The following is a 25,431-nucleotide window of genomic DNA, read 5'->3' on the forward strand; positions in this document are numbered from 1 at the left end:
GCAATCGGCCCCGGGCAGCCCGCCCAGAGGAGGCGGCGCCCGCCGGAGACCCGGCCCGGGGGCAGAGCGCCGGGAGGAGGAGGAGGAGGAGGCCGCGATAGGGAAGAACTGGCGGGGCGAGCCTCACGCTCAGCACGGCGCTGGGGGAACGAGAGGGTCCCAGCGGGGACGGGAGGCGGGTGCGGGTCCCGTCCCGGCCCGGCCCGGCGGTCACGTGCGGCCCCGGAGCGCCTCCCCGCGCGGCCCCGCCCCGGCAAGGAGGCGGTGGCGGGGGTTAACCCGTGGCGGGGCGGCGCGGGCGGAGCGGAGCAGAGCAGGAAGCGCCCGAGGAGGGAGGCGGGAGAGGCGGCCGTGCTCCGGAGGAGGAGGAAGGGGGTTGGGAGCCCGGCCGCCGTCGCCGCCTTCGCCTCTTCCTTCCGCCCGCTGCGCGGAGCGAGGCGCGCGGGAGGCACCTGTCACAGCCGCCAGGGCGAGCGCGGCGTCCTCCGCGGTGAGAGGCGGCGGCGGCGGCGGCGGCAGGAGAGGCCCGGCACGGCTCGGCGGGCCCGGCGCGGGGAAGGCTGCGGAGATGATGCCGGTGAGTGAGAACGGTGGGAGTTCGCGTCGTCGGTCCCTGGCCTGGCGCCGCGCTGCCGGGCGCTGGGACGCCTCGCCTTTTCCTGCGGGGCTGCCGGCGGCGGATGGAGTGCGCGCCGTCATCCCTGGTGGAGACCCGGCCAGCCGGGGCAGAAAGCTGTGGAGCTGCGGAGACGCCGGCGAGCTCCGCGCCCGGGGGGTGGGGCAGCGGGTCACCGCCGTCCCTGGCTGGGGGGGAGCACGACCTGCCCCCGCCCCTCCACCCGCGGGGGCTGCACCGGCCGTGACAGGTTGGGGGCCGCGTCCCCCCCGGGTCGCTGCCGGCAGCCGAGGCCCGCCGTGAGGCGTGGGGGGTGCGCTGTGTTTGGGTGAGTGGGTGTGCGGGGGGTGTGTCTGTTTGTTTGGGGGTTTTCCACCCAAACCCCGATCGCTTGCCGCCCGGGTGCGGGGAAGGGCTGAACCGTCCCGGGGCAGGCAGCTCTGGCCCTCCTGCCGGGGTCAAACGAGCGCAGGCGGCAGCTCCGTGTCAGCCTGGCTCCCTCCTCGGTTCCTGTCACCGCTTTTGTGAAGCCGTCGCTTATTTATCAAAGACAAACCCTTTCATTTTCCCTCAAACAACCTTGATTGTCTTCTGTGACAGAATCCCTGTCCGTTTCCTGCCCCCCGCTTCCCTCCCCTGTCGCTGTGAGCTGATGCAGTGGTCAGAAGAGAGTTGTTCCTGATGACTGTTCGTTTTATGACAAGATCCTTTGGGACGGAGTAATAAACAATCACATTCCTTTTGTTGATTTCTTTCAAACTCTGTTTGATCTCAAATGTGGCTTTATGAGATAGTCCCTTATATGGAGTATCTCCCATGTTTTCTCTAATTCCAGTAGAAATTAGCTTTTTATTTCCAGTTCCTCTGCAGTGTTTGCAGCCAAAGCACTGCAGCAGAATGTTTCTCTGTGAGAACATTAAAGACATCTTTTACAAAATTTTATTGCTCCAAATTTGTTTAATGACTGAGAGGAGAATATAAATACCTTAAACTGTGTGTAAAATTTCAGATTGAAGAGTACAGGTAATGTTTTAAAGCCAGGTATTATGACAAGCTTTTTAACATCATGTGTGCTTTAACTTCCAGCTGCTGGGTGCTAAAATATTCTTATTGATACTGATGAGAATTGCAGTGCACTGGGTACATTAGAAACCAGCAACAAAGTTCATGGAGTTACCGACTTATGCCATGAACATATGAATGTTACCTTGTAGAAACAGGAACAAGGTGACAGCTTCATCTTCGATCTCAACCTGGGTTATGCTTTACATTCATAAAATTCCTGTTGAAAACCCAGCATGCCAATGACATGCTAAGTCACAACAAATGTATTTGCTTGCGATGTGTGGATTTCAGGTTAACGTCATAACTTGGGTAGTGCAGTGATTGACTTCTTAAAAAGTTTCTTTTTACCTACTTGAGTGTTTCTGCAGTGTCTTGTGTTACCTTCTTGTTCAAATGTGGTAGTTGTTTGTATTTATTGGCAGGTGGTTGAAGATTCAGACGTTTTTCTATGTTTTTGAAACACACTTCAAAGCATTTTTAAATGACAGATGCATTTTAATAAAAACAAATTACCTTGCTACAGGGGTAGTAATGTTGCAGATTAGAGCTTACTGAGTCCAAGTCCTGAAATAATAAATATTTTATTTTTCTAAGGACATTTTAGATGCTGTTATGGACAGTATGTCAGTCAAGAATATGTATATTTAAATAAATATGTATATTTAAATGGACTCATGACAGGGGCTTTAGTCTTTTAGTTTTTCACCCCAGCTGGACTACAAGGATGAAAATACCCAACACCATTTCCTGGACTCATCAATGTATAATATCAAAATAATGTGAACATACAGCTGTAGAACTGGACGAAGTGTTTTAGGTTTTTTACTCAATATTTTGTATTCTGAGAAGGGAAAAGTTAGTGATCTAACATTTTACTGTAGAGAATTCCTTGACTTCCTATTCATGGAAGCCTTTTTTTCCCCTAAACGTGTTGGGCTTTTGTTTGTGGGTATTTTAGGCTTTGAGTTTTTTAATATAATTAGCAAAAGCATAAAATAGCAAGAGGAGAGATTTTAATACTGCTAGACTTACCTACTTGTTAAACAGTTCATCACCATAGTTTTGCGTCAACAAATCAAAACTAAATGTCAACAAACTTTTGTAGTTTCTTAAAATTGACATTTATTAGACTTGAAGTAATTGATCTGGGCCATTTTTAGATTGGTAATTTTTTTGGCATTTTGTACAACCATTTTAAAGAGTGAAGTAGTATCTGAAGTCCCTGTTTTTCTCCTTTTGTGTGTTGTGGTTTTTTTTTTCCTCCCCTCACATGGGGAACAGTGTTCCTTCTCAGAGGTTTTTATCAATTACAGTTTCTTTTGTGAGTGGCATACCACTGTGTTCTTCGGCATCCTTTTCTTACAAGGATTTTATTCATTATCCTTTTTCGTATTGTTTGCTCTGTTCTGAAAAATACAGAATAACTATATTCTTGGTCCTGAACCCACGTGGTCTTGCAGAAGAATTAATGATTTAAACTACAGTTTTCTCACCTGGTTTTTTTTTTTTCCTTTGTTTTGCTGACAAGAGATGTCAATCGTAAACCCTTTCATCGCCTTCAGGACATAAGGGCTATGTGTACGATGAGCTTACGATGCTACGCTGAATATCACCTCTGCTAAGTATTCCTATAAATATGCCTTGAATATAGGGATATTTTTTCACTGAAAAATAAAGCTTAGTGTTTGTTGCATTCTTGAAATAAAGTGTGCAAACCTGGAACTATGTGGTATCCTTTCAAAGAGGAAATATTTTGGGTTAAAACAACCACAGTTGTATTTATTTGCAAAAATATTGTGGATATAGCTCCTTTTTCAGCCACATAATTTATAACCTGTTTGGAGGAGCCTAGTTATGTATATTTTTGTCTATTTGCCCCAGTAGAGATGCTTTTTTGCATTATACTTTAGAGTTTGTGTTTGAAAGAGTATTGGAAACTTCCGTAAATAATGCAATTAATGCTTTTTCTGCTAGGATGGTAATTCTGGAACTACATCTTCTGTCAAGTATTAGCATTTTCCTTGGGCACACAAGGGTGCACACAAGAAAAAAGTAACTTAAAAGGAGCACTGTTTTCCCACTTACAAAGAAATACAATGCAATAAGGAACTGATATGTTGGAGCAGTGTGTAACGCTTCCCTTTTTTTGCCTTAATTTTGGGTATAATTCTTTCACAGCGTGTGAGCTAACACCACATGAAAGGCATAGAACTGTGTAGAGCCTGTACACCGTCAGTAAAGTGGTAAGACAGGTGATGGTGGGTACTGTGTAAGAAATTGTGATGGATCAAATCTTTTAGGAGGAATAGTTGGTATTGCATGTTCTCCTAGCAGAGCTTTTCTGGTTTTGCCTTTAACTTAGAATATCAGGGAGGTTGCAGTTGTCATTCCTCCATCTAGGAGAAGCCTTACAGGACTTTGTGTGAGGCTTAGAGATGCTGGACACATCTGTGTGTGTAGGATCAGGTAGTTGGGATGGTTGTTTTCATAGAAGGGTGGAGTGAAAAGTTCAGAGAGTGTTTAGTGGGTTGTTGTTTTTTTTTTTTCTAGTTAATTTTGTGGGACACTGCAAGTCTTCTCTGAAGATGCCCATGACAGATGCATAATTTATGTTTGATTAGAGGATTTATATGTAAGCTCCGGACCTATGAAGATTAATAATATGACTGGTAAAATACAAAGCAGAGATGGATATTTGCAGGAGTTATTTTTCAATTAAGCTGGTGAATTAAGAAAAAGTGGGGGGTTTGGTGGGCTTTTTGTTGTTTGGTTGGGTAGTTGGGGTTTTTCTGTTTGTTTTAAAATGAGTATACACTTGTCCTGTGTTCAGTCTAAAACATTTCCCAAAAAGTCCAGAGTAGGCATTGTTTATTATATTGCTTATAATTTAAAACCAAAATATTCTTAAATCAGTGTCCCCTGTTCTCTTTCCCTCAGAAGGTTGCTATTCATATAATTATACACTGTAAAGGAAGATGTGTCACTATAATACACTTAAATCAACATTATGAATTTTCATTAAATTAATATGAGCAATTTCCAGTGACATGGAGATAAAATATATTGTGATTAATTCAGGACTGTATAGTTCTCAGCAATACTGATATCCTTGTTTGCTGAATAAATCTGACCTGACTGTAGAGAATAATTTGCAAGTTTACCAGCCATTATTAATGGAGTTATTTATTGCAACAAAGCTTAAAGGCCATTTCATGTTTTTTTGGATCATGTCACTGTTTTTTTAGGTTGACAGAATATGGCCTATTCTGTGGTAAAAATAAGTTCATCAGCTTCACCATGTCAACAAAAAGTACTATTCACGTGCTAGTCTGGTAATAGAATATTTAAATATATTTATTATATATATGTGAGTATGTTGAAATGAATGAGTGTTTTGAGGGAAAGGATACTCCCTCATATGTTAACATAGATCAGTTTGTTGTCCATTGTAGACTCCAGAGAAAATAAGTATTTGTTTGACAACAGAATTCCGTTCCACCAGACTGACTTATCTAACAAAGCCAAGTTTGATATGAAATACATTATTTAAAAAACCTTGCTTATTCACATACTTACATTTAGATGCATACAGCTGTGGAACAGCCCCCATTTTGCCAAGAGTTGCCCATAGATAGAATAAAGGCAGTGCTTTTTTGTAAAGAATTTGAAGTCTAATGCTTGGTATTAAAAACAGAGCTCATGTTTATTATCTTTTTAAATGTCCAGAGGGGGTTAGATAATTTTTTTTTTCTTTATGAACTATAGGCATCTTTAAAAATAAAAAAAATCATTGCTGAGTGTCATGGTGTGATGCCAAGACACTGAGACTAGAGGTTTGAAGAGGGAAACAAATTATTGCCTGATTAGGGGAGTGGGGGGAAGACATCTTGCTCCTTTTCCCTCATGACTCACTGTTGGAATTTACAAGTCTTATGTGTTTGTCTAAATTAAAAGCTTAGTATTACCATATATTAATTACTAGCACAAGATAGCTCAAAATACTTCACCTCTTAAATGAATGTGCTAGCCTGGGATATAGGAGGTTCATTCCTGGGTTTGTATCAGACCCCAGCAGAAGGAGATTTTAAAATTCTTTTCTTAAAGTGAAAAATGATAATCGGTGATCCCAAATATCTTTGAAATCTTTCTGCATTTATGAACAGTTTTTCTATCAGTCTTGAATCCCGTGTCTCATTTGTTCTTAAATTGTGGTAAGATTTTTAAGTAAACAAATACTCGAAGATACGAATTTTAACACTTCAGGCTGGTACATTTTTCTGGGAGTTGGGAAATCTGCCATTATAATCTATTAGACTTGAAAACATGTAATAATCTTAAATGTGTTAGGTAATTTATCAGTGGAGTGTGCTCAATGTTCTGAGGTTCTGGAAGCAATTTTTTTATGACAGACAATAATAGAATTCTATTGTGCAATAATAGACGCCATCCTTCAGAAGCAGATTTGTGTGTCAAAGGCAACAATAGTACCTGGAGGACAAAGCCTAAATTCTACAGTAACTCAAAGGACCAGCAAAAATATGAACTGCTTAGTGAAGGAACAAAAAATGTTTTGAACTTCAAATTTCAGTCACTCTACCTGGGGTTTAGGTCACCCTGTTATTTTTTTTTTAGATCATGCTTAGAAGCAAGTACATGTGCTGTATTGGAGAGCAGGTTTAGCATTGTGGTGCAGTAGGATGTCGGAGCAGCTGAATTCCTTTCAGGGCTGAGGTTTCACAATGATGAGCTGGGTTAACCATTTCCTGCAGCTCTGGAAGAGGCTGCTTCCTCTTCCTTGCTGCTCATTCCCATTGGCTGTGAATGGGCTGCACTGTTTGTCTGAGTAAGCTGATCCAGCTCACTAAAATCAAATGTAAAAATAGCTGTATCCAAAGAACACTGAAGAGATTTATGTACACATGTATATATGTGAGTATATACATGTACATGTGTGTGCATATTGCATTATGACTGTTGTCTTGTCCGTGTTGGTACAGGAGGGAGCAGACTGTTGGGCTAAGATTGATAACAGAGAAGGGGATGGGCAAGTGGAATCTCTCTCTTCAAGTATTTTTATTTATTCAGTTTATTGTGGAGCTCTACCCCAGGCAGTGTATTTTGAACAGGTGAGTAGAACAGCGAGGTGAAACTAAAGGTCTCTGCAGTGCGGTAATGTTGTTACTTCAGAGATAAGTTATGGTTTCACCAATTTCCACTCTTTATTGCATACCCTGTAACACTTTACATTTTCTCTGAAATGGGAAAAAGTAAGGGATATTGTTTTTTTGGTAAAATATGTGGTCTTTGAGGAAATCTTGAGAAACAAATATAAAATTGGGACACAAAAAAAATGGAAAACCAGTAAAACTTAACTGGTAGTTGCTAGTCTGCCATCATTTCCCACTCCTCACTTTGCAGTATTGCATTCCTTCTAATTTCTGCCCATTATTTCCTTATTCTCTAGATTCATAGTGTATTCTAGCCTAGTTCTTTGGTAGTGGAAGTACAATTAAGATTTTTGTTTTAGTTTCCATTCTGCTTAGCAGCAGAATTCTATTTATGCGTGAAGAGTCTGTAGCTATAAAATACTTTATTTAAGGAATTCCAACTCCAGCAGGAAGCAATCTCATCTAAACTTGCATATGTTGCAAACACTGTATTTAACCCATGTATCCTGATACCTAAGTTTGACGAAAGGACTTCTGCATTCGCAAGGTTAAACTTTTGTTTATAAATTGAGAATGGGGGAGGAAACTGAGGCTTCACTTTTGTGTAGGTGAAATGGATGTAACTGCAGGGGTTGCTGAAGTCCTGCATCCCTGCTGCCCCCTCTCTTGGCTCTCTCTGGTATTTGTCTGTTTCTGTGCTGAGCTGTTTGCAAACTCAGCAGGAAGTTGTTTGCCCTTACTTTTTTTTTATTCCTTTGTTTCTTTCCCCCGCCCCCCCGGGATACTTCTCTGCCAGCTGAGCACACTGAAACTGGCTCGGTGCAGGGTCAGATAAGCACTGGAACCAGCACAAGAAAGGGCAGAAGTGTGTAGATTGCAGGAAGGATGTAATCAGTTTTATCAGTTTGGGTTTGGATTTTGTAGCCTGAAACGACTCCATGGTGGTGAATGAATATGGGGAGATGGATTCATACCAAAAGCATCTAGATCTATGTCCAAAATGGCAAAGAAGCATAACTTCTCTGCTCTCTGAAGTCAGAGCAAGTAAACAGTGAGTTTCCAAGGTCTCTGCTAGGCTGATCTAGCAGAATCTTTCCAGTCCCAAATCCCATGCTCATAAGCAAGGGGCATTGACTAGCATCTGGATTAATTCTGTGTTCTAATCTCTTGGGAGCCAGTTGGACTCTGGGAGACCAGAAAGCCTTGTTTTCCTTAAATCAAGAATGTGTCTGTCCAGACCTACTAAGGTGAACAGCTGAGAATTGGTGAGAGTTCCCGTATTAGATGAAAAAAGCAGACAGAGCTGCATAAATGTGTGGAGAAAAGCCTTGCCTGCGTAGCTCTCTGGTATTGAAAGGGAAAGAAACAGAGTGGCTTGAGAATAGCAAGGTTTACCACAGCCATTAAGTACAGGCTTATCTGCATCAATTTTTTTTTTAGTTTCTCCATGAAGCTGCGTAAAGTCTTAGTTTATAGTAACATGTACAGTTGAAGTTGAGAAGACATACTTTGAATGCATTTTTGCATGAGAAAATACTTTTCTAATCCTGTTTCCTAATGCAATTTGTCTAATTTATGTTTCAAGACAGTGCTGCACCTGATGGTATTCTTACTGCTGCTCTGCAGGTGATACTTTCAACATACTAATGGTACTTTCAACATAATTCAACTTTTTTTTTTCTTACCTCCTCCTCCTCCCCCAATGCTTACTACTTTATAAACAAACAGACTTCAGAAAGACTGAACTATCTCACTGTCTTCTAAAATCTTAACCAGGGTGTTGGTCAAAATCTGTCCTGAATTTATTCTACTTAGCCAGAGGGGTTTCAAATTACTTAAATCCAGAATGTTGTCGTATTATGTTTTTAATAAATGTTACTGATAGCTCAATCACTTGCTTTGAAAAGATAAAATGTAAGGAGAGGATATTTTCACATTGTTATGGTATAATTGATGTCTGTAAAATGGTCATCAGGCTGTTAGTGTTTTGTAGAGAAAATAATGTGATAGAGCATAAACCGTGTGATGGCATGGACAGCATAGGAAACTAGTATGCCTAAAAAGTTTAAACAGTTCAACCAGTGGTTATTGGACTGAAACTGTTACCCATTGACAGCTTAACTAACTTGTTTGGGCATCTGAGAAAGCATCTGTGAAGCCACTGCTTACAAATCATAGAAGATAATTTTTATACTACATGGGTATGTTATATATCTCAACTTATTCAAATATATACATTGAAGTAGACAAACCGGGTTCTTAGTGTTAAAGTTGCTATTCAGATCCCTCCACAGAGAAGTGGTTAGGTTTTACTGCTGTGTATTTAAAATGCAAGTTCTTGGAATTGAAATTTTGAATGATTCTGCAGGCTAGTGAATGGGTTAATTACTGTCCAGGCACCAAACAGTTGGACTGTAGGTACACTTCGGGAGATGACAGTTCGTGAAACAGTGTCTTGTGAAAATAAACTATGAAACTCATCTCTGTGTACAGCTTTATCTCTGCATGCAGCTCTGAATGTCTCAGCATGCCTAATGCTTAATTTCCTAATATACTGTTTTATTGTCCCAAGTCATCTAAGTTTCAGTCAATTTTAGCTGCAAGTCTGAATCACATACTTCTGATTATGGAATAAAGATCTGTAATGGTTGACTTCCTTTACACTTCTAGATCATGTCATGATCAACGCAATTATTTTAAAATCATATCACATGGATTAGAGTCTATCCTAGCCCATGTCACCTGGAAATCTTTTCAGTCCTTTTTCTGAATAGCTTTTTTGGTGTGCTAATAGTACAGTGGAGCTGTCATTTTATTGTTATTTATTAACACTTCAGCAAGGGCTTGTTGGATATGGGAAGATGCTATACATGTCCAAGCTTTACATGCAAACAAATAAATTTCAAGTCTTGTTTGCAGTGCTCTCCCCCTGCCAAAATCCTGACTGCAGTACTTTATTTTTACCTTCCCCCCCCCCCCCCCCCCCCCAGATGGTGGAAAGCACTAGTATTTGTTTTTGTTAAACAGATAGGAGGTGAAGTGGTGAAGGAGGTTTAAATCAATATAAATTGTGAATTATAAACTGTTCTGTTTACCCCAGTGTGATTTTGAAATCCAATTCAATACTTACATTGGAATAATTTAATTTATATATCAACTATTTTAGTTTTGCTCATTTTTCGCTAACATAAAGTACTTTTGAATTGGATTCACTTTCATGTGTACCAACCATTAGAATATTTTGATAGAGGAATTTTTGTGTTTATGGTTCAAAATTATAACCTGAAAAAGCAGTTTAAGGGACATAAAAGACATACTAAATCAGAGGATTTACTGTACAGTGTTTCTAATATGGTATTTTTGTGTTTCTGGGCATTTATGACATTCAACCTGAATGATCTTTGGGATTTGAGTCTTCAAGGCATTACTGGATTACCCCCATTTGCTGCTGCTCCCTTCCCCCAGTCATCTGAAGCTACCAAATACTGCTCAGTTCCCTTTCTGAAGAACTGAGAAGCTTTGACACAAAATTACAAGTAAGCTTCATCTGGAGCGTGCGTGTAGTTGCCCTTATCTTTTCCATGCAGGAAAAGGCTTTTGGTCAGCTTTTTCTTATTATCTCTCCAATAATTTAGAAATTTTTTGAGCACTGGGGTTTCAACAGCCTCTTTTCTTCCAGTGCTCAGGGATGAGTGTTCTGATGTGTCTGAATTTGTCTTCCTCCCCCCTACCTGAGGTGGGGACCAAAGTCTTTCAGTGATCCTTCTTGTTAAGTAATGCAGTTTTCTTGTGAGACAAGTTGTGTTCAAATATGTGAAAGAAAGAAAAAATATGAATATTGTCATGTAGATATGTATGTTTTTATATATAAGTGTCTGTAGTCATACTGGAATAAACAGTTTGATTTCCTGGGGGCTTAGGGGTACCACTGTATTTCTTAACATCTTTTGGAGAGCAGATTGTAAAATCCCTTCCGTATACTCCAGCCTCATATGGGAAAAAGGAAACATGCTCCCCAAAAATGGCTCTCTCTGTAGGTTATTGAGTGTGCAGTTCTTAGTGTAGTGGAACATCATGTTTTTTACCTCAGTGAAACAGGTTTAAGAAATGCATAAACTTAGTTGTCCATTTACTGAAGTGGAAGTGATCCGTAAACCTAGATACCTGTCTCATTAAGTGTTATTAATTTATAATGATCTGTGAAAATATTGATTTTGTTGTTACTGTTGATGGGGTTTTGTTTTTATGGGTGCTTTGTTTGTTTTACTTTTCCCAGTATAGTCCATGGATTTTTGATTGATGCTACTGCAGAAACAGAACGATAATATATAGAAAAAATCCAAGGTGTTTTGGATGCAAGTTATAAGACGTTAATTTTCATCTGGACGTAATATTAAGGTGTCTGTTTAGATTCATTTTCCACAAATATGGAAGAACTTATCTTAGAGAGCGTCTGTGCAATCGTGTATTTGTAGTTAAGCGTGTCTAAATAAATTGTACATTTGCACATTAGGCATTTACAAAATGGCTTATATAGCAAGAGGAGAGAAGTGACAATAGTGAGAGAGTAAAATAGGGTGGCAAAGTGAAACAAAAGTTATTAAGACAAATTAGCTGTAATTTAAAGTTATTGCTACCCTGCATGCAGTATGGTGTTATATTCCTTCTGAACTCTTGCTTTTCTTCTTACTCTTTCATTACTTCTCTAAGTATTCTTAGCTGCTCACATCTATCAGTTTTCATCTCTAGCTTTATATTCAGTAGTTTTCCATTTTGTGTAGACATTTGATGTAAAGTTGTATACATTTTAGGGAATTATACTTTTGATTTTTCCTTTATATCCTTTTTTTCCTACGTCATTCCATGTAGTTTTCAGAGATCAGGAGTGTCTTCATATTAAAGTACTTTAGTGGGATCACAGGCTGCAATAACTTTCCTACTGAGTGTTTTGCATAATCTGCAGGTGTTTAGATTTGCTACATATGAGCTTTTTCACACAGGGCAAGACTCCTTGGATCTTACATGGGATTTGTTTGCATTTAATATAGGAGAACAACTTACGTCAGTATGTCAGTGAAATACTGCATGTACCTCACCTCCTTCATCTAAAACATTCAAAACTTCTTGAAATTTTAGTGAGGAAAATCCCCTTCTTGCTTTAATTTAGGATTGTGAGGCTGATATGTTAAGTAGCCAGAGACTGTGGTATTCTTATCTCTCTACATATATTCTAGATTTGTATTTACCTGACAGTAACAGTTCTAAAGCAGCCAAATATCTGCACTGGATCAGGTACTTAGTGTGGAGATGATCCTTTCATAGGGCATAAGGGGCTACCCTGTGTTTGTATTGGTTTTATTATTTATCTGATTTACAAATTACACACAGATGTTTTCAGTTATTTCAGGAGGCATGACAGGATGAAAGGGAAGTTCAGTGACACATGTTTATTTTAGTTCCTATTCTTCTTTTGAAAGATCCCAATTATCCAATAGGGATGACAGGCTTTAGTGTTTGACCCTCCCATATACTTCTGGTCTGCATGTCTGTATTGTCTTCCTAAGTAAGGATTTTATAAGTTTGGGGGTCAGTTTAAAAGAATTCGGACCATAACCATAGTTGAAAGAGTGGCGCAGTAAGTGTTAAAACAGGCCCAGCTTTTCCTCTCAAATATTTATTCGTGTGATAGTTTGTTTTTCTGGCAGATCAAGATACAATCTGGTTTTGGAGAACAACCAGATTAGACTTTTTCCATCCTTCCTAAAGCAAAACAACCCTTCCCTTTTAAGAAATAACCTTGAGTTTCTCATTTATTTAAAATGTTCTCAGTTGCTAACAGGTTAATTTTTTTGAGTTGCAGCGTTTTAAAAATTTGACACTGTTCTACCAATGTTATTCTCAATAAATCTCTCAACATGGTACAAGTCTGCAGAGGAGGAAGGAAGAATACTGCATGGGATCAGAATGTTTTTGTTGGTGACAAAATGCCTTATGGGAGGACAGTACTAATTCTGAATGTTGAAGCATTTTAAATACAGGATCTTGTTTGCTTTGTCTGCTCTGCTGCTGCTGGTAGGGGAGGGTAAAGTAAAAATGCTGTGGCTCACAAGCGAAGTTTAGAGCTCCATACTTTCCTCTTCTTGGGTAGCACTGTAAGGTGCTACACAAAATGTGGCTCATAGCTCTGAGAGAGATGGGTTATCTGGTTCTGCTGATCCTTCATAGCGTGGGTTGGTTGGTTTGGTTTTGGTTTGGTTTTGTTTTTACCTTTGGGTCTCCTCTCTCCATTTGCTCTAGGAAGGGAACGGATCAGGCTGGAGAATTATGCTTTGCTCCTGCAATTGTAGAGTAAGGACTAAATGCACTGTTGGTGCCATCGCTCTGCCTGTTCCCCACTCCTGATCCTGTATAGTGTTGACAGGAATGATGATAAACATTTGCTGTCCCTTGACATGACGAGACAGAAACATAGTTTACAGTTTATATTCTCTGCTGCTTGAATTATGTCCAACAAGAAGACAGACTTTGCCAAGAATGGAGTAGTGCTTGAACTATAATACTTTTAGGCGTAAATATATGGCGGAGTTGTTGTTTTTAAGCTGGTTGTTCGATTTAAAACATTTCTTTGATTTAAGAAAATGTGCAATGGAAATGTCTTTTGACAGCTCTTAGGATCATTTGCTCTTAGGACTTCTGCTCCTGTCATGGCCCTCTTCAACAGGAAAGTCATTTCTGTGTCTTTTGAGACAGAGCCTTACATGTAAATTTATTTAAGATAAATACTTACTGTTCATCATTATTATAATAGCAACAAAGACTACTATTGCACAATGAGAGGATAGCAGAACTCCCCTACTGCAACCTTGCCTAATTAGGTGAAACTTGATCTAGCCTATCTTGTTCCTGTCACAACTGTGGCCTGTCTTGTTTCTTTAGAACATCTTATCACTGCTCGTCATTACTGCCTGAATTCATGTGCCAGTAGACCAAAAATACTCCATTTAAGTAGTTTTTCACTGTAGTTGTTGCACAGAAACTGTTATTAGGTTTTAGCTTTACACAATATTTTTATATTCACTGCTATTTACAACTATCCACATGAAGAATATTTTAAGGATGGTTCTTCAGAATATTGTAAAAACATCAAAAGGGAAATCCTGGCTACCGAAAAAGACTGGACTTAAATCTAAACAGTGGACCAAGGACAGAATTATAAAAAAGAAGGTGGGATAACATTGGGTTTTGTTTATTTGCTGTAATATTAAGCATTTTTGGATTTATTTTTGTAAAAGCGAATAGTGAATCTTTATAATGGATTTGTGTGTGTGTGTGTATGTGAGATTTTTACTTGAAGGTCAGGGATTATTGCCTTATATGGTTTTCTTCTGTATATAAAATGTCTGAAATTTTAAATTTCACCTTGCATAGCTTGGTTTATTATTATTATTAGTAGTAGTAGTTTTGATTCAACCAAAGTGGACTTCTGAGTGTAAAACAATAGCTTTTAATTTTTAGATCTGCGACCTTAAAACTAAAGAAGTGTTTTGGAAAGAATTATTCCACTCTGATGAAAGGAAAATTCTGCTGGCTTGCCTGTTGAATCCCCAAGGATGTATTCATTTTTCACTTAAAATTTTTTACCAAGCCAGATAACGTCTTTACATCTAAGATTGAATGGCTAGTACTCCCTGAAAGCAATGCACTAAACAATCAGGATTTTGTTAATACTTCCTGCTTAGTGGGAGAAAGCTGTGGTAGTACTTTCTGCATTCACTCTATTGAAAATGAAGAAAGAATGGTGCTGGTTCCATTTGCAACACTACATATGGTTGTGTGTCTATAGATTTTGTAGAAATTGTTCCTTGTTTGTAAAATGAAAAAATGATGTTCGCTGCTGCAAATCATGTTTATTATTTGACAAAAAGCATGATCTTTAGTAAAAATGCCATGTTGGTTGGTTTTGTTCTGGTTGTGATTTACTCTTCTTTGTTTGATGGGGTGTTTTTTTCATATTTTGTTAAAAAGTTTGTAAAAGAAAAGATACAAATGCCTGTCTTTGTATCCTATGCTTTTTCAATGAGATGATTTTTTCTATGCAGTAGGTAGGTCAGGCTTTTCTGGAATTCAGTGGATTTTGGATGACTTTGCTGTAGTTGTTGACAAGGTCGAACACAAGACTGTAGAAACATCAGCACCTCCCTGTCCTTAACCTTAGCCAAAATATTTTTAATAATTTGAGAACATTCAGTTCCGTGATACAAATTTGATGGGACACTTTTGTTGCATGTGGATTTTGACGATTGTTTTCTTTCAGGAAAATTGACTCGTACCCTCATACTGAACTGTGCTCGTCAGCTTTGCCTGGTGTTGTCAGACTGAGCTTTCTTTCCAAGTAAATTGCAGTGTTGCTAATGCCAATATACAAAAAAGCTTGAATAGGACTTTGTTCCACATCCCCACCTAATAAAAGTAAAATACTAAATTTTTTGTCTGCTTATCTGTCATCTGGTTCTTGAGTCTTGATGGAGGGTGTCCTTTTTTGTAGAGTGTGGGGGTTCAGGTGTGTATGGATTTTTTTGGTGTCGGTTTGTGAGTGATTCTTTGGTTTAGGTGGGGGATTTTTTTTAAACCTTTCATTTTAGTGAATCCAACTTTTTTTTTTTCCTGACTGGAAAGCTGAGATTATTATGTAATAAAAGGACCTCTGAAGCTGAGTCATCTTGAATTCATTTAGTTTTGATTATAATTTATTGCCAGTTCACCCGCGTGTACTGTGAATTTTACAGCACTACAGTTGTGTTGTTCTTCAGCCACATCTTCCTTAATGATTTAGAGAGTAAAATATTTAAGAGTATTTTTTAACAGTTATTCATATCTCATCAGCTGATGAAATGGAATGGGCAGTTTATAATTTAGGACTGTTTTCTCAAGCTTGTCATGCATTTCAGGTGTGGCATACTGGTTACCCTGTCAGATATGAAAGATTTAGACCTCTGAACATTAGAACTAAGTTATGTGTGCGATTCTGTACAATGAGGCGCAGTTGTAGTGCCACAGTGATTCCTCTGTCCTTTTCTCTAGTGGCTGTGGGGCCACACCTGTACTGGGGGTCCCCACTTAACTCCGAACCATTCGGTTTGGAGGACCCTGACCTGAAGATGTGAAGAATAGTAGAACTGTGAGCATCATGTTCATATTTTATTAAACAGAGCTGTTGGAGTTTATGGACAAATGGAAAGATCACTGCACCACTGCAGCTTTGTTTTGATCTGGAATCTTGATGTCCTCTGACCTTCTGACTTTTCCTGTGTATTAGTAGTGTTTTGTGCATTTGCAAATGCATCAACTGCTGGAGTTTTCTGAGCATTTGATAGGAGTTCATTATTTAAGGAATTCTCATATTTATAGGCCTAAACAACTACTAAAATCCTTCATTATAGCTAGGCTATTTGCTAGTTTCTTAAATAGATCAGATTTTTTTAAAAGCTTTTTAATTAATCAGCACAAAATTTTGCCAGCTGATTTTTATTGGTTTGTTTCAAGGTGCTTTAGATAAATCTCATTGAAATTAGGCAGGCAGTACTAGATGAGGTTTGTCATTCTAAGATTCACAAGAAAAAATAAATTCCAGAAGATAAAAAAATGTCCTTAGTGAAGACAGCAAGTATCAAAAAAAACTTTGGAACTTCTTCAGAGCTGCTTGATTTGACTATCAGTCTTCTGCTCTTGGTTGATAGATGGTAATATCCATTTGCAATAACCCTATAACAAATCATATAATGCTAATTTCAAGGTGAGAACTTATGTACTGAGTTGTCATGAACATTGCTGGTTAGAGCAGAGAGTCTTTCAAGAAGTCTCCAGCTTTCACCCTTTAATAATAGTTGTGTATATCATGAAAGACAGCATATGGCCCACTGATTTTTAAACAGTGAAACCAAGCAAGATTTAAGAGCCTTGTTTTGGGAAGAATAAAAGTCTCTTCATTTTTAATCTATGTTGCCTGATGGAGAAATGTGCTCAGCAAGAACTTATCAGTGTACCTAGAATTATCCGTGTATTCCAGAGTCTCTTACGTGGTAACTGGTGTCTTGACAGTCCTTTGGTAGAATTATTTGCGTCAAGGAGCAACAACAAGATCTCTTGCTGGTTCTCCAGATGTAGCAATTTAGGAATCAAGCCAACAGATAATATGATGCAGGGATGTTGAACTCATTCTGTAGCAAGTGCCAAATTATATTTTCCGCTAGAGAACATCACAAGAGGCATGTTTTATAGATTTCTCTAACTTCAGGCGGTGTTGCTTTAGCTGATGAGGATAAATATTGCACTTGGACAGATATTCTTCTAAAATAATAGTTTTATATGTAATGCAATCTCTTTGTTGTTTTGGTTTGTCCCTTTTAAGCTATACTCATTTTTCCCTTCTGTAGCCACAAGTTAACTGCCCACCTTTTAAATTTTATCTAAATCTCAGCTCCTGTTTGATTTTAGCAGAACTGTCCAAATCTAAAAGAAGGCGTTTCAGTGTTTTAATGAATAACAAACGGCTTCCCTAAAGATAATGTCTGGAGATCTGGCAGTGGTTCACTCCCATGGATTGACTGTGACTTCTAATATAGTGAAATGTAGTCTAAAATCTGATATAGGATTATAGTGTCTAAATGATCATGTCACTCTTTTGTCCTAGGCAGATGCTAGAAACTCAGCATTTGTTAGATAAGTTGTTTTTTTAGCTCTGTTGATATCTTGGTTCTCATGGCCTGTAGTCTGTGGGTTGTTTTTGTTGTTTACACAAGTGAACTCTTAGTTGCTATTGTTTTCATTAGGTATTGTTTTCCTAGAGCTCTGGAAGTCTTTCAGTTAACTGCTGTGTACTTTTCATTTAATAGTTTGTGGATCTGTCTTGCTGAAGATAGTTGCTGTTTCCTCCCTTTAGCAAAAATATTAGCTTATTTCCCTGTGCTAGAGAAAGCCTGCCACTGCAGGAGTAAGGGGCTTCAGATTCCAGATATACAATGATGCTGTAGCAGTTTCTCTGTCAAAGAAAAGAAAGTGTCATAAGTATCCCCTCAGCAAATAAATATCAGGTAGTTGTAGGTTTTTGAAATAGCCTGAATCCTGTTGAACACCTGTGGTCACATATGACAGCTCGTGAAGGGAGCAAAGGCAACAATCCTGGAAGTCCTGAGAGGAAATCTCTGTGGTTCTGTCAATTCTTTAAGCCTTTGCAACTTGTATGCCTTAAACAAGATTTTACTACATTTTTATAATATTTCCTTTTAAATTTATACTTCTGCATTTCTGTAAGAGGAGTTAAACTCCTCTATAAGAAGAGTTAAAGAATTAAAATGATTTCTGTGCTTTAGCAAGAGAAGTAATTTTATGCACAATTATTGTCTGACAAGTTCCTGGTTGTGGTTTCTGTGGGTAAGTTGTCTGGTGCAGAGCATGGTGAAGGTGGAACTCAAGGTAGATCAGTGGTTTTTTTTTCAGTGATTGCAAAATAGCATGTTAATGTAACTAGCATATGGGCTGATGCAAAAAAATGCTTTTGTGAGATAAGTATATTGACGTACATTTAGGCAACATGAAAGTTTCAGATTTGATCAAAATCAAAAGTGTTGACCATAAATAATATGACCTTGTTCATATTTTTGAGTAACCTCATGAATGCTTGAGTTTACCGTAAAATTTAAGGTTTTAATGGTTGTTAGTAGCCCATAGCTGAATATTTTACATTTTTAGAGTCTGAGATTTACTCCCAGTTTTGTGGATTCTTTTGCAGGCCATATGGAGGCGGTTGGCTTCAAATTTGAAAGTGTAGTAAGAAATTATTGGTTTCACAAGTCTACATTTTGGCAGAAAACTTTGCTCATTTTTGTATTCCGTGCAAACTGAAGACTGTTGGTTGCACTGCCTTTGTGAATTTTACTAATGCATTCAAAAGCATCACTGGGCTTTAAATTTTGTCCTGAACTCAAAGTTTATACAGCTTGAATGTGAGTAGGATGTGAGGAAGACTGTTTAGAAATATGGAAATTGATTGCAGTTATTTTTCACCCCATATATGGGGAAGGGAAGCAAGATATTAGAGGAAAGAAATCTCCTGGTGAAAACCACAGTAATTGGTAATAAATTTGCTGTATGTCTTGATCCTTTATTCAAAATAAGACTCACAAGCATACTGCAAGAAACTCTTCAACAGATTCATTTTCAAAAATAACAGCTTCGATCTGAAGGTAAATAATTGTTGGCAAAAGCATGCTGCTGTGTAACTTGTTGCTTAGATGGATTTTAAGTGTTTCTTATTAATACAGAGAAGTGAAATTGTTTAATCTTACTGCTATTTGTCTGGGGTTTGCACATACTAACATGAGAGATTTATTTGGGATTTGTTTGTTCTGAAATTTCAGTAGTATAAAGAAATACTTGTGATTTGAGTCAAGACAGTATCTTTAGATGGCTTTAATTCAAACAGTTCTGTGGTTTTAATTTCATAGTCTCGTATTTTTTTTAATGTAATTGCTTAAAGCTTTACCTAATTAAGTCTATCATCATAAAGAGGGGCTGTGTTCATACTGCAACAAAAGTTAGAACTCTGATTTAATACTTGAAATGTACAACTACAGTTTCTACAGCTGTAGCTGATGGAAGTTTTATATAATGGCACGAATTCCAGGCAAGCAAGCTTGCATGAGACAATTAATAACTTGTCACTTTTTTCTGACCGTTCTACATGCAAAGTCATGCATATCGATGTATCTCATCACCGAAGGGATGATTTTTTACATTTTCACATTTTGCCTGCCTCTCATTCTGTAATTTTTCTAGGAGCTGAAATCCTTAGTCTTACTCAAAGTTCATGTTTGATTGATGGGGCTATGACATTTCAGTAAGAGAGGGCTTTGGAAATTTCAGTTAAAACTATCGTAGTAGCACCTTGAATATAGCAAACTCCTGGGACTCCCAAGTTAGCAAAATCAAAAGTTAAAATTCTTGGCAGATGTTGAGGTCTCTACTGTTCAAGAGAGATTCACTTTGAACAGGTCTTTTCTTCGCTGATTGTTCTCATCTTGTAGTTGTAGGCACCTCTAAAAGTTCTGAAATGGCAAAGCACAAGATCATGAATGAATGTTCTGGAATTCTTTGTTAGGGGAAAATGTATGGTGAGAAGATAATGCCTTCCAGTTCCTGTGAAACAGAAGGATTGAAGTTGGGATTTCTATTAGAAACAGTTTGGTACTTTAAGTTGATTGTGTATCAGCTTTGTATTTGAAATGTCTGTTCACTGATCTACTGGAAGAGAAGGGTTTTTTGTTTGTTTTTTTGTTGTTCATTTATACAGTGAAATTTCTAGGCTGGTTTAAAGACCAAAAAAGGCAAAGGGAGAGTCCAATATGACTAAACAGTAGTGTGTGAATTTAGCCGTATTAAATACCCAGTATATTTTTAACTTGCAATCATATGTTTGATAATTCTTAAATTGACAGAAGTTATTAAAAAAATTCTCTATTATCCACTCTAATATCATGTAGGCATTCTAAATTTGGATAATGAGAGTAATGGATAGCACAAAGAAAAATTCATGGTTTTCATTTTCTTGGGTTGCAGGGTTGTTTTTTTCCAAGTCTTTGGTCCTCTGCTTGAGTGATCTTGCTTTTAAACTTTCCTAGATGTGTCTTCTTTTTTTAAACTATGGACATAAAATTACATGCAGGAAAAGTAATGATTCTCAGATCAGTTTTTACCAGGAACTCTGGTTTTGATTGGAAACATGGGGTTTAGTTAAAAAATGGTTGTACATAAAATAAAAAGCCAACAAAGTAGTTCCCCATCTTCATCCACAGAACTCACTTTCATTTTTTATAGTTGAATATGTCAATATTACTATAAGAAAATAATCTTAAACTTGTTTTCAATTCTAATGTTTCAGCATGTCCTGAAATAGTACTTGTCTGGTTCCTTTCTGATAGATCAAGTAACTCAATTTGCTGTAAGTAGGGTATCAGGAAATACCTACTTATGTGGACTTTGTTGTTGTTTTTACAATAAATATTGTTATCAGCCATCTGACTTAGTAAATTAGCTTTGGCATAAAGCAATGGAGGTGTGGGTGTACAATTTATTTCTTCTCAAGCTGCAGAGTTTCAGGTCTTGGTAGCTTGAGGTAATAATTGAGTGAGATGTAGTTCTTGTCTCCACAAAAATTATTAAAGAGGATTTACTTAAGTGTAGACCTTTTTAATTCACTAGCTGTTTGGTTTTTTTCAGTAAGACTGTAGAAAAACGGTGAGGCAAAAACTTTGTTCAGCAGTTGGAATTTTGGCTTTCTAGACTATATCTTAACTAAGAATCAACATGCTACACCAGCTGTTTTGGTGGTGGTGGTCTGGTTTTATTCCAGTCATAAGTAATTGCACATTGTACTAGGGGAATGCTACTGAAGTAGCACAACACAAGTAGTGAGGTCAAGGTGGATTCTAGGACAGCCTGACCAAGCTCATTTAGAGCAAAGGCCATCAGACTCATTTGAAAGATGGTTTGTTTCTGTATAGTTGTGTGTAAGGCATTTGTGACCCTGTGGGATCTCTGCTGTGGTAGACAAGTTGAATGCATCTCTGTTGTGCAGCTCTTGGAATCTTGGTTAGGGATGAAGAAAGACTTCTGTAACCATCCAGTTCATCTCTAAGGAGACAAAACAATATTTCTCACCTCACTGGCAGCACTTTTCAGCATAATAATGACTTAGACTTGTGTCTGAAGTGTTTAGCCAGAACAGCAAAGGAGGGTCTCCAAGGGAAATAATGAGGTTGCTTTGCAGGTGCATATAAGGCATGGTGGACAACAGTGAGGAAACCATAAAACCACCTGTTAATATTAAGCACATGGAGAGTAGAAACAGGTGTAAAGGGCCAATTTGACATAAATTTCTTGATAGTGAAAAATGATAAGAAAGAAGATTGCACTTCCCAATGGGGAAGCAAAGACAAATAAATTGTGCTTATCAGGACTGACACAGAAAGGCAACTGGGTCAAGGCTGCAGGCATGAAGGGTGATTTTTGTTGTGGTAGTTGACACGAGTGAAAAAGGCACACCAGTGAAAAGCTGGGAAACCTTTATTTGCAAGTTTGCAAACTGAGAGCATTAGCTGGACCACTTTATGGAAAAAACACCTTTCTCTGTTTTACATATCGTACAGGAAAAGTAGAGATAGATCTGAGACACAAGACTGAGGTTTGTGTCAAAGATGTCTATACTACAGCTCAGGGTGATGGGTACCTGTGTGTTATGATGAATGAAATCTAGGGAATCATTGGTGAAACATGGCTAAGGACTGTGTTACAGCCTTGTGGAACTTGAATTGACAGCTAGGCATTCATAAGAGTCAATCGAAGTTGCCAACATTTCAGTTTCCTTAGCAGGAGATCAGGTCTAGATAGATAAAACTGACATCTCTCTGAACGATGTCTATTGAAATTTTTGCAGGTGACATTATTCAGCTGTAGAAAGAGGTGAGATAACAAGCAAGGAAAATGGTCTTGTAGATTTATCTCTACTTCCACCTCCTTGAGAACTGCAGGGATGATAAAATACGTCCTTTAAATAATACAGGAAGTATGCTTTGAAGAGGGAATGGATCAAGGGGAGACGCCATACTAAGAGGAGTATGTGCAACTATTAGGCAAGGACCTGTGGGACAGAGAAGTTTTGGGTAGAGTACTGTTTCCAAATCTGTCCTAGGAGGAGGTCATCTGTCAGCTGAGAAATGAGATGACAGTTTTGAAGGCAGGTTGGAAGGTTTGCTGTAGCTTATTTGGTACGGAAAAGACATGAAATTGTGAAAGTTGGAATCAAACCATTGGTTTTGTAGCAGGAGTCATAGAGGAGAGTAACAGGTAATACCTATGTGTGTGGTGAGAAGGATGAAGTGTAAGGTTTGGAGCTTGATGTTTATGGTGCAAAAAATACATGATTTAGAATCCCTGAGGTGATTTGCTCATGAATGTTAGGCTGATCCTGTTGTGTGACATTGTGTTCACATATTAAAAGCTGTGAATTGAGAGACGATCAAAGAAATGCTACAGTGGTTATGATCACATTTTTACAAGATTGGTTTTATTTAGTTGCTCCTATTTAGAAGTCAATTTAAAATGAGAAAGGATTTATCAGTTCCTTTGTGTCCTAATCTTTGGCTAGGAATGTTTTTTTCTTGTAACTTGTTTACTTCAGTGGGTATACTTGGGTATTTCACATGTATGCTTCACTTGTGTTTTTCAGCAGCAAATTTCCAGGCTCCATCAATGCTAATTTGTATTTTATCACTATGTAATACCTCTGATTCTTATCCATTTCCACCACAAAAATTAATAGCTATGATACTGCCTTGAAAATCTAATATTGCAATATATTAATAATGTGCAATATTTTGAGTCTTCCTGTGTATGTTTCAGGATATTTGTTTTGCAGCACAGTGTTTCAGTTCCTTTAGTATTGCTCAGACAACCTGTTAAAAATAAGTCCTTACTTAATCAAATTTCCTTGATGAGTGTTACAGCAATAGTTGGCTGTGGCACCTTGCTTCCTCATTAGTGAGATACCTTTCCCTGGGCTGAAACTGTGACACCCAGCTTTGTAGAAGACGATACTGATGCCCTCTGAGCTGAGGGAGTCAAGTGGTGTGGTTGAGGTACAGCAAACTTTATCCTGGTGTTGCCAAGGGGACTGTGAGTTTGTGTAGTGCTTGAGATTGGAATTTATGGAGAAGTGACTGAGATAAATAGGATAACTCACACCTACAAGGCTTTTCTTCCTCTTTTGGTCCGTCTGCAGAAGCAGATACATAATCTTGAAGACATGAAACAAGTTTTCTGGGCCAGTGTGACTTTTACAGCAATAAGGAAATAAAAACTTGGAAACTATGTAAAATCACATGATGTTAAGACATTTTATATATCCTTTCATACCAAGAATATAGGTCTTTAATGCAAATGTTGAGGCTGTAAAGCCAGGGTCTTTTTGTATTCTCAAAAAGTTTCAGGAGCTTGGGTTTTATTTTGAAACTACTATCAAGTGTTATGGGAAAACTGTTCAGAATACTGGCACTAATAACTTCATTAAACTGGTGTCGTTTAATTTAAGTTACTTAATTTACTTACATATTGCATGTTCTTTAAATTTAAGTGCAGAGGGAAAAAGAGGAAGAAATATGTTTTCTGTTACCCCTGTGGCTAGAAGAACTATGGGGTTTAAATGGTGGTAAGGCAAACTCTAGCTAGACTTCAAGAAACTTCCTCTTGCAACAGGAATCCTGGATTTCTGGGGTGGATGGCATAGGGAAGTGGTGGAATTTCCATCATGAAAGGCTTTTCAGAACAGGTTAGACAAGCATCTCTGCAGAATAATACAGGTATAGTTTATCCTGCCTGAGGCCAAGAGCCTGCATTAGATGACCTCTTAAGGTTTCTTCTAATCCTGTTGGTTTATGTTCATGTATGTGACCCTTTCTTCTTAAATATGAGGTCAAATTCCACTAGTAAATTCCACATCAGGTACTTGGTATATAACCACAGCCACTGAATACTGAGACTGTCTGAATCTTCTGTCGGGGGAACAATAATGTTTTGAGCTGCTTACAGTAGGTGGTTACAGGCACTTTCATTATTATCTGTTGGCTGTATCCTGTAGCTTCCTCCACCTTGTATTACAGCTTTTACTATGGCTTCCTTTATGCTGCTGTTGGAAAAACTCAGGCCTGAATTCTGGTATATTTTCAGTTCTGTTTGACTGCTTCTTGTGTTGATGTGTAGGTACTTGAATACTTCAGGACACAGCATGCAAACTTGGCAGGTTAAGGGAGAGTAGAAACCTGGACTGAAATAACCTGGAGGACTGCTGAGACTGAGAGCTTGAAGCCTGGGCTTTCTTGGAATTTGTCCTGTGTCTATTTCTAAAGCAGACTGCTCTCACTCATTATCTAGCTGTTATTAATGTCAGTCTCCAGTCTGGCTGATGTATGTGTCCCACAGATAAAAGTATTATGAATGTTCTTAAGAGTTGCCTATGCAAATTGAAGCACAACTTTTATTTACCTGAAGAGTGCTTATTTAATGAAGAGCTGTTATTAGGTTCAATATGTGACACCACATTTTATTTATGGGAAAGATCTGGAAGAACTTTAATTGCAAGCAAAGTTATTAATTTTATTATGTTATTTAGGGCCATTTATTGTTATGGTATTTTTTGCCTTCTAAAATACGATGTTCTCTCTTTTCCTTCCCCATGAGTTTACAGAACAGTGTTGTGACTACAGATGGGAATTAAGGTGCAGAGAGAATGGATAAAATAATTCATTTAATTTTAAGCAGGAGCTTAGGGTCAGGTGTCTTTCAGAGGATTTAGTGCATTTTAGGAATATTTGTCTTTGAGTACATCCTGAAGCTTGTGGTTACTCTGCCAAAGTGTGCATTTATTTTCAACATTTAAATGCTATGATTTCAAGCATCTAACATAGCTGAAACTTGTTCCTTTCCTCTCAGCCTTATTTTCAGACAGAACTAAAGCATTTCAACTCAAGCTTT

General features: G+C 38.4%; 1 protein-coding gene across 6 annotated transcripts in view; it reads left to right on the plus strand.

The window, feature by feature from the left end:
- Positions 1-424: 424 nt before the first annotated feature.
- Positions 425-25,431, plus strand: part of PPP1R13B (protein phosphatase 1 regulatory subunit 13B) — a 68,930-nt gene continuing 43,923 nt past the window's right edge. For 2 of the 6 annotated variants that reach the window (XM_032113222.1, XM_032113223.1), the window contains exon 1: positions 13,886-14,073. In XM_032113222.1, the coding sequence (XP_031969113.1) occupies positions 13,948-14,073 (126 nt within the window). In that variant the 5' untranslated portion in view covers positions 13,886-13,947. Of the gene's footprint in view, positions 591-13,885; positions 14,074-25,431 lie in introns of those variants that run through there. The other 4 variants (XM_032113226.1, XM_032113227.1, XM_032113224.1 and 1 more) reach the window with 3 other exon arrangements.

This window comes from Corvus moneduloides, chromosome 6 (genome assembly GCF_009650955.1).
Source record: "Corvus moneduloides isolate bCorMon1 chromosome 6, bCorMon1.pri, whole genome shotgun sequence".
Classification (NCBI taxonomy): Eukaryota; Metazoa; Chordata; class Aves; order Passeriformes; family Corvidae; genus Corvus; species Corvus moneduloides.